General features: G+C 51.8%; 1 protein-coding gene across 1 annotated transcript in view; it reads right to left on the bottom strand.

The window, feature by feature from the left end:
* The window catches only part of LOC102768453 (chromosome unknown open reading frame, human C16orf62), a 68,465-nt gene that overhangs the window by 3,512 nt on the left and 55,267 nt on the right, over window positions 1–9,686 (bottom strand). Inside the window, exons 16-17 of the mRNA XM_006765345.2 lie at window positions 6,739–6,904; window positions 3,162–3,280 (exon numbers count right to left, since the gene is read on the bottom strand). Coding sequence (XP_006765408.1) covers window positions 3,162–3,280; window positions 6,739–6,904 — 285 coding nt within the window. The remainder of the gene's footprint in view (window positions 1–3,161; window positions 3,281–6,738; window positions 6,905–9,686) is intronic.

Here is a 9,686-nt window from a genome sequence, read left to right as displayed (position 1 = left end):
TGGCCATTCAACCAATCAAAGCATAATATGCTAATGATATGCTAAGGCCGCTCAACCACTTGCTATGACATGCACTGACCACCAGGGGGGCAGACAGTTGACCGGTCAACTAGTCGCTATAATGTGCACTGACCACCAGGGGGTAGCAGTCGACCGGTCGACCAGTTGCTATAATGTGCACTGGCCACCAGGGGGCAGACGCTGCGACCAGGTCAACTTGCTGCTGGGGTCCAGCCAATCGGGACTAAGCGAGACAGGTTGGACATGCCCTGGAGCCCTCCTGTGGTCCCTCCCTGGCCCCAATTGTGCACCAATAGGGTCCCTCAGCCTGCCCTGTGCCCTCTTGCAATCCAGGACCCCTTGGGGATATCGGAGAGCCAGTTTCAGCCCGACGGTGGAAGAACTGGTTTCTATGACACGCATTGGCCACCAGGGGGAAGACACTCAAGGCAGGAGCTGCCCCCTGGTGGTCAGTACTCTCCCACAGTGGGAGCACCGCTCAGCCAGACGCCTGGCTCACAGCTGGTGAGCGCAGTGGCAGTGACAGCAGCCTCTTCCGCTCCGCGGCAGCACTAAGGATGTCCACCTGCCAGCTTAGGCCCACTCAAGATCCCCTAAAGACTCCAGGACTGCAAGAGGGCACAGGTTGGGCTGAGGGATCCCCCCCCCCGCCCCCCAGAGCACAAATTTCATGCAGCAGGCCTCTAGTACGCATATAAGTTCTTTGTTTAATCTCTTCCTGTCTCCCCATCCCCTTCCCTCTAAAAATTATTAGTCTGTTTCATGTTTCCATGTCTCTGGATCTATTCTGTCAGTTTATTTTGTTCATTAGATTCCACATATGAGATCATGTGATACTTGTCTTTCTCTGATTTGCTTATTTCACTTAGCATAATACTCTCCAGGTCCCTCCATGCTATCTCAAAGGGTAAGAGATCCTTCTTTTTTACTGCTGCATAGTTTCCTGGGTATAAATGTGCCACAGCCTTTTTATCCACTGATCTACTGATGGGCACTTGGGCTGTTTCCAGGTCTTAGCTATTGTAAATAATGCTGCTATGAACACAGGGGTGCATACATTCTTTCTGATGGGTGTTTCAGGTTTCTAAGGATATATTCCTGGAAGTGGGATCACTGAGTTAAATGGCAGACCCATTTTTAATTTTTTGAGGAAACTCCACACTGTTTTCCTAATGGCTGCACCAGTCTGCAGTCCCACCAGCAGTGTACAAGGATTCCCTTTTCTCTTCATTCTCACCAGTACTTATTGCTTGTTGATTTATTGATAGCCAAAGTGTCTATTCAGGTCCTTTGCCCAATTTTTAATTATATTGTCTGTCTTCCTGGGCTGAGTTGTAGATGTTTTAATGTATTTTGAAAATTAACCCTTATCAGATGTATAATTGCCAAGTATGTTCTCCCTACAGTGGGCTCCCTTTTCACCTTGTTGTTGGTTTCCTTCCTGAGCAGAAGCTTTTTAGTTTGATGTGGTCCCATGTGTTTATTTTCTCCTTTGTTTCTCTTGCCCGAGGTGTTGTCACCAGTGAAAATTCTGCTCCATGTGATGTCTGATATATTGCTGCCTACATTTTCTTCTAGGATTTTTATGGTTTCCTGACACATTTAAGTCCTTTATCCATTTTGAGTTTATTCTTGTGTATGGTGTAAGTTGGTGGTCTAGTTTCTTTTTGTTTGCATGTATCTGTCCAAATTTCCCAATGCCATTTATTGAAGAGACTGTCTTAACTCCATTGTATGCTCTTGCCTCCTCTCTCAAATATTAATTGAGTGTAATGGCTTGGGTCAATTTCTGGGGTCTCTGTTCTGTTCCATTGATCTATATGCCTATTCTTGTGCCAGTACCAGGCTGTTTTCATTACAGTGGCTTTGTAACATAGCTTGAAATCTGGTATTGTGATCCCTCCAACTTTATTCTTCTTTCTCAAGATTGTTGAGGCTATTTGGGTCTTTATTCAATTGACAGCTCAATTTTGAAAATGAAATGAGTTGGGGGCACTAGAGTCCGCAGGCTGATGCTCTATCCACTGAGCCAAACCGGTTAGGGCTGAAATGTGTTTTAATAAGCACTGCCTTTATAATTATTCAAAGTGTGTGTACATCTTCTTTTGGGGGACACCCTATATATAAGACCTAGAACCATAAACTTATTAGAAGGAACCATAGGCAGTAAACTCTTTGACATTTATCTTAGTTATTTTTTTTTTTATAGATATGCCTTCTTAGGCAAGGGAAACGAGAAAAAATAAACAAATGGGACTACATCAAATTTAAAAAGTTTTTGCATAGCAAAGGAAACCGTTAACAAAACAAAAAGACAACCCACTGAATGGGAGAAAATATTCTCCAATGATATATCCAATAAAGAATTAATATTCAAAATTTATAAACAACTCATGTAACTTAACACCAAAAATTCATTAAAAAATGGGCAGAGGACCTGAATAGACATTTCTCTAGATGACACTGAGAAGGCCAATAGACAAAGAAGCTCAACTCATTAGAAAAACACAAATTAAAACCACAATGAGGTATTACCTCACACCTGTCACAGTGGATATCTATCATCAATAAGTCAATGTTCAAGTGTTGAGGATGTGGAGAACAGGGAACCCTTGTGCACTGTTGGTGGTATTGCGGGTGCAGGTACCATGGAAAACAGTATGAAGTTTTCTCAGAAAATTAAAAATAGAAATACGTATAATGCAGCAATTGCACTGCTGGGTATTTATCGAAGGAAATACAAAACACTAATTTGAAAATATATATTCACCCCATGTTCATTGCAGCCTTATTTACAACAGCCAAATAAGGAAGTAACCCCAGTGCCCATCAGGAGACCCGTGGATAAAGAAGAGGTGGTGCATGTATACAGTGGAGTATTAGTTGGCCATCTAAGAATGAACTCTGACCACTTGTGACACATAGATGGACCTAGGGGCACTACACTGTGATGTCCCTGGGCAGTAAGGGCCCCCGGGAAGCAACAGGCCCACCAAGAGCTGAGCGAGGCTCCATGGTCACATGTGAACACATAACTCCCATGAACATTTCCAGAAATGAGCCCACATCCAACCGCCCTGGAAACTCGTGCCTTTAGAGCAAGCGAGCGAGCAGCAGGGTTGGGCTAGCAGGGCACCCACCTCGTCCTTGGCCAGGGCCCTCAGGTGCTCCAGGATCTGGGCCATCACTGTCTCACACAGCTTGTTGTTCTCAGCCAGAAACTTGGAATCTCCCCCATAGAGGCTGTCGTTGGAGTCCACTAAGGAGACAAAGCAGAGTGGAGACATTGCGGCTGCGCTGGTGGGCGATGCGCCAGCGGGCATGTCAGCAGGAGCGGGAACCGCAGCAGGGCAGATGTAACAGCCAAACGTCCCACCAGGCTTGGAGCCTTCTGGATGCTGGAGCCAGAGGCCAGGGTGTGGAGTGCCATCAGAACCCTGGTGACCACCAGGCAGGGCCAGCACCACGTGCCTCCTGGTGCCAGGCACTGGGAGGGACGCTTTCAGCATGGACCATGAGTCCTCACAGCCAGAAGATACTGACATCTCCCCTGGATGTGACATCTCCTCTGGACCGATGGGAAACAGGCTCAGAGGTGGTCCCAGTTGGTATCCAAAGCCAGGAAGTCCCGCTCTGGGGCCTCAGCTGTTTCCACTCAACCAGCTGCCTGCCTAGTCCCCCACAGTGGGACTGTGCTCAACCTCATTAGCCCTCAGAGAAATGCCACCCCCCAAGCTCCCGCAGCCTGGCTCTAAAGCTCTGTATGTCTCCTGTGAACTTGAATCCTTTGAAAATCTCTTGCCCAAAAGTCCCCACTCTGTGTCTAGTCAGCTGGGCCTTCTCCCTCCTTCCTGTGGGCTGAACGGACCCAGAGCTGACCCTTGGGGAGGGAGGCGAGGCAGGCTGGCTTCCACGTGTTACCCTTGGAGCAGTCTCTGAGTCGGCACATACAGCCCGCTGCTCGCTCTGTAACAGTCGAGCAGTGTCCGGTGTATCACGGACCGGAATGCATTTAAAGTCCCTGTGTGAGGCTTCAGTAGTTTATTCCTTTCCTCTGTCCGGGGTGGAGGAGGGGACAGGCAGGCTGCTGTGACATTTAGGGCCCATAACGATGCCACAGCCCTGCCCACAGAGCCCGCTCTTTTCCTCCCAGCAGTGCCCACGTGCGCTCACTCCCTGATTCCTCACGGCCTGGATGTGGTCAAGCATCGTCCCAGGTGTGGTGACATCTGATAAACCAGAGGCCATGCTGGTAATGGCACTAATACACTTTGTGGTTTAAGGTGTTTAATAAAATGAGTTCAATTCAGCGCATCTGCAGGAATATAACTTGCTGTGCTCTTAATTGTCCAGGCCACAGGGAAGTTGAGAAACAGTCCATGGAGCCCTCCCACCTAGAATCAGCCCTCCTGCTGCTCCTGGGCCCACCCTCACCTGCCCCCCTCCCAGCGGTGCACAAGCACAGCCTGAAAGGAGAGGGCTGTGATGCTCAATCCCCCCCTCCCCAACCCCCTCCCCCTTCGTCCCCAAGTGCTCTCCCCGTCCACACTGCACGCCCGCTCTCATGCATGAAGCACTGGAGTTCTTGATCTACATGACGTCAAAACTTTCTCTTCATTAATCTGGAAAGAAAGCAGCCAAGCCGTCCTTCATAAATGCAAAAAGTATCTGGCCCAGCTTTTCAGAAGCCCGAACTCACACCATTACTCAAAGGTTGCCTGACCCTCGCTGGTTTGGCTCAGCAGATAGAGCATTGGCCTGAGGACCTGTAGCTCAGTTACAGCCCCAGACCGCTTCCTACTGACAGGTCAAGTCACCAGTGCATTCGAAGTAAACAGCTGGGCCAAGAGGAAGGCAAAGAAAACCCATCCTTTTGCTTGCTTTCCTCTCTCAAAGCCAGGAAGGGGCCTCAGCCTGTAACCCTAGCCACGCCCCTTGTAGCTCCGCCCTGCGGTCTCCCTGTGAGGGGAGGTCACCTGGAGAGGAGAGCCCTCCTTGGAAGGGGCCTCTGTACAGACCCCTCCACTTGCCCATCACAAAGAGGAGATAAACTGCCCACAGATACAGGGACTGTGCTCAACCTCATTAGCCCTCAGAGAAATGCAAATGACACGCATCAGAAGGTCCCAATCACAATGACCAGCCACACGGGGACGACTGGAACCCTTCATGATAAGTGTCACTGGTGCAACCTTTGAGAAACTGCCCAGAACCAGCGGAGCCGAGCGCCACCATTTCAAGCAGCTGAGGGCACACACAGCACAGTGTGCACAAGAGCCACATGCACTCACAGCCAGGCTGCAAACACAGACACCTGTCGTACAGGGAGTGAGCCCTGGTGAACCACCCCGTGGGCAGACAGGGCAGTATGAGTAGGACTGCAGTTCCAGCTCAGAAGAATCTCACAGACTCAACATGGAATAAAGAGGCCAGACACCAAAGAATGCTTCCTGAATGAGCTCATTTACATAAAGTCAAAATGGCCACGAACCAGGAGTGCCAGCGGGTAGGGCTAGTGCCATCTGGAGAGGAAGGCACTGGTGCCACTGGAGCAGGCGTGGGCCTGGGGGCCAGCAGTACCCACTTCCTGCTCTAGGTGACTACCTGGGTGCACTCACTGTGTGATAGCTCACTGAGCTGTGCAGTCTGTGGTATGTACGTCCTGTTATACTTAATTAAGACATTTCTGCTTTGTAATCAAGGAGGTAGCATAATATGTGCCCCACAGTCCTGCATGTGAATTCCACTCCCCTCACTAGGGCCTGGGCCCTGATCTCTGTGGCTGCTAAACCACCTGGTCTTTCCAAGTCTCTGCTGGTGGATGCGGATGCCTGTCCTCATCACGGTGCTGAGAGGGTTCAAGGAGAAAGAGGCCCCTGGAGTCGGGGTGGCACCTGCCTGCAGTGGAAGCTCCCCTCCCCTACAGGGCCAGCCTTCCTGAGAACAGCTCTCCCACCAGCTTCCAATCCCAGCCACAGAGCCCTGAGAGCTAGGGTGGGGACTCCCCACTCAGACTTGTGCCCTGAACCTTTCACACGGAGAGACCATTGCTTAAACCCCAAAGTATACAATTACTGGCCAAAACATTTTTAACAATAGGGCCATTTTTTTGGAAATCAAAAATTAGAACTGAGGCTCAGAGAGCAGTGGGCTGGAAGTGGGACGTCTCTGCCACACACAGGATGTGAGGTGCTGCTCCCAATGCTGCAGCAGCAAGTTCAGGCCGGGAACACCGGCCACCACGCCATCCTTCCTCCCAGCATCTGCCGGGCTGGCTGAGCTCGCCACCACTGGGAGTCATAGGCAAATACCCAGACCAGGACCACCTGCGGCTGGGGTCTGAGCAGGCCGGTGCCTGCCGCTCATGCAGGTGCACACCTCACCACCAGCCGAGACTGTTCTGTAGGACCCCACAGGCAGCACCGACCCCAAAGAGGGATTTTCTGGATTCATCTCAGTGTCAAATCTGGGCCCTGGAATGCTTGTTAGAAGGCACAGATCTCAGGTCTCTTCCTGGGACTCTAATTTAGAAGGGCAGACGGGCTCAGGAACCAGGTAATTCTTACACTGGGCAAGTTTAGCAAGACGCTGGACTGGAGGTGGAAGTCCATGGTAGGTAAGCACAAGGCAGATTAAATGAAAAAAAAAAAAAAAAGACAATTTTACTAGACTCTCATGAAACTTCAGCCCCATGCACTTGGTGGCAGGCCTGGCTACCTTTGTCCACGTGGTAGAGGTAGGTTTCCTGGCTCATGGCGGACAGCAGGTGCAGCACGTAGGTGTAGATTCGGATCCTGTCATCACTGGTGTCCTCCCAGGTGTAGTCCTGGATCACGTTGAGAAGCTCTCGAACAAGGAACAGGACCCCATGCTCAGGATGATCCTAGCGGAGAACCATAAAGGCACATGTTCCCAGGTCTGATCAGGAGAAAAACCCAGATGGAAACTCAGGGCCCTCCCTTGTCAACTGTGGAGGTGAAGTGCCTGAGACTGGCTATGAACATGCCCGGGAGAGCTGTGGTCAAACCAAAGTGAAATGCTAAGATGCCACCCACCCCACTCGGCAGCACACTGCAGGCTGGGCAGGCAGCTCTGAGAGCCTCCCTGTGTGGCCCCAGGTACGGGAAAGCAGTTACCTGTTAGCTAATGGCCTGCTTACAAAGCTACCATCCTGCTCTCACACACGGAGCAGTGAACACCCATCCTCCAGCTACAGACACCAGGCGCAGGCCTCGGCAGACGCACAGCCCCGCCTACTCCACGTGAAGCTCCCAAAGGACGCAGTTAGCACGAGGCCTGATGTAAAAGCAGCCTCGCTCGGGAGGGCACTCTGCATCGCTACAGCTAAACTGAGGACCCACTCGGGAGAAGGAAAATCCAAGACAGTCGCAGAGCCGGTAAGAGTACTTCTCAGACGCTGAGCTGGATCGAAAAAGAGTGTTGGGATGCAGAAAAGTCTGCTGCTTTGATTCCGTTCCAAAAAGGACGATTGCACTGTGTGGCTCCCCTGCTCACACCCTTTAGAGACCCCACCCACCAAGTCCATGGTGAGCGCTTGTCCTCAGGGCCTCTGGCCAGGCTGGCACCTTGTCCTCGCCCATGCTAGCTGCCCCTATAGGACTCCTGGGACCAGCTGGGCCACTCGGATCCTGCAGGACACAGGGCACATCAAAGGTTTAGTGGCACTGTCTGGTAAAGGGTTAATTATAAGATGAAGGGACCTGGGGAGGCACCCAGGGCCTAGCCACAGCAGGAAGCGTCCCCACCCTTGGGCTGAAAGCAACATCACTGGATGGTCAGGCTCTGCAGCAGGAGAGGTGCCCGCAAGGCCCTGGGGGTAGCCTCTAAGAAACCACATCCCCCACTTGCTGCCCCACCTCTGACCCCATGCCTCTGGCGCCAGCTGGCTGAGCTGGGAGCTGGAAGCCCAGGCAAGGCAGCCCCAGTGGCCAGGCTCCCAGACAGCTAGGATGGGGGTGCTGAGGCATCGTGCCAAGGAGCTCTGCCTTGGGCCCTCCTGCTCCCTCCGCTGGACTCTTTACCTGCGAGACTTTGTCAAGGCCGCGCCGGCTCCAAGACAGCCTAGACCAGTGGTCGGCAACCAGTGGCCGCGAGGTCCAAAAGGTTGGTGACTACTGGCCTACATCTCACCTCATACCTTAGCTCCTCAAGGCTCCCCATCGTCCTCCCCTTTGCTACTTTAATCCTCACCGGAGGATATGTCAATTGATTTTTTTTTTAATTTTAGAGAGAGGAGAAGGCGGGGAGAGAGAAACATCAATCGGTTGCCTCCCCTATGCGCCCCGACCAGGCTTCCCCCATCCTTCTTTGTCCCAAGTCATCCCGCTGTCTCTGCCAGGGTGGGCCCCACCACCTAAGTGATCATCTTTACTCCTTTAGTGACCCCCACAGCACCTCCTGGTCTGTCCGTTTCTCTCTCATTCCCGCCTGCAGCCTCCAGGACAGACTGTACCCATCGTGTTTGCCAAGAGTGCACCTCCAGTGTGAGCGGTGCCCACCGGTTCCTGGGAGGGTGGGCACAGAGGGTACTCGGTAAGTAGTGTTGCATGGATTATACTTTTGAGCACCTTCTCTGTGCTCAAAGCACTGAGGTGGCTATAAAAACAGAACAGTAGCTGACTTTTATGGTAGCTTTTCCATGTTCCGGGAAGATGCTGTCATGATATGATGACGCCACTCTCCCTCCACACCCCCGTTTCAGGTGCATAAGCTGCCCTTCCACAGACCAGCCCCTCCCACGCACACACAGGTCTAGTAGATGCAGACACAGCGTGAACACTGTGGTGGCTACTGGCCGATTGTAAGAGGCATATAAGTGTTGGTTGAATAAATAATAAAGATCATTATTATTGCACTAGAGGCCCAATGCACAAATTCGTGCACCAGTGAGGTCCCTCGGCCTGGACTGTGGGATTGGACCAAAACTGGCTCTCCGACATCCCCAAGGGGTCCTGGATTGTGAGAGGGTATAGGCCAGGCCGAGGGACCCCACCAGTGCACAATTGGGGCCAGGGAGGGATGAGGTAGGTTGGTCAGCCGGGGAAGGTGGGAGGGCTCTAGGGCATGTCCAGTCTTTCTGACTCAGTCTCGATTAGCCGGACCCCAGCAGCAAGCTAACCTACTGGTTGGAGTGTGTGCCCCCTGGTGATCAGTGCATGTCACAGCAACTGGTCAACCGGTCGACTGTCTGACCCCTGGTGGTCAGTGCATGTCATAGCGTCTGGTTGAGCGGCCTTAGCATATCATTAGCATATTATACTTTGATTGGTTGAACAGCCAACCAGTCCTTCAGACACTTAGCATATTAGGCTTTTATTATATAAAACTAGAGGCTTGGTGCATAAAATTCGTGCATTGGTGGGGGGATGTCCCTCAGCCCAGCCTGCACCCTCTCCAATCTGGGACCCCTTGGGAATGTCTGACTACCAGTTTAGGCCTGATCCCGCACCAGCAGTCGAACATCTCTCTCACAATCCGGGACTGCTGGCTCCTAACCACTTGCCTGCCTGCCTGCCCTCCCCTGCTGGCCTGGTCGCCCCCAACGGCTCTCCCCTGCCGGCCATCTTGTGATGAGGTGAGGGCGTGACACCACCTAGGCTTTTATTATATAGGATAGCATGATGTCCACACCATGTCTTGTGTGG

The sequence above is a fragment of the Myotis davidii genome, unplaced genomic scaffold (assembly GCF_000327345.1).
Source record: "Myotis davidii unplaced genomic scaffold, ASM32734v1 scaffold820, whole genome shotgun sequence".
NCBI lineage: Eukaryota > Metazoa > Chordata > Mammalia > Chiroptera > Vespertilionidae > Myotis > Myotis davidii.
The sequence above is the reverse complement of the archived record's forward strand: the minus strand, read 5'-3'. Positions and strand labels throughout refer to the sequence as shown.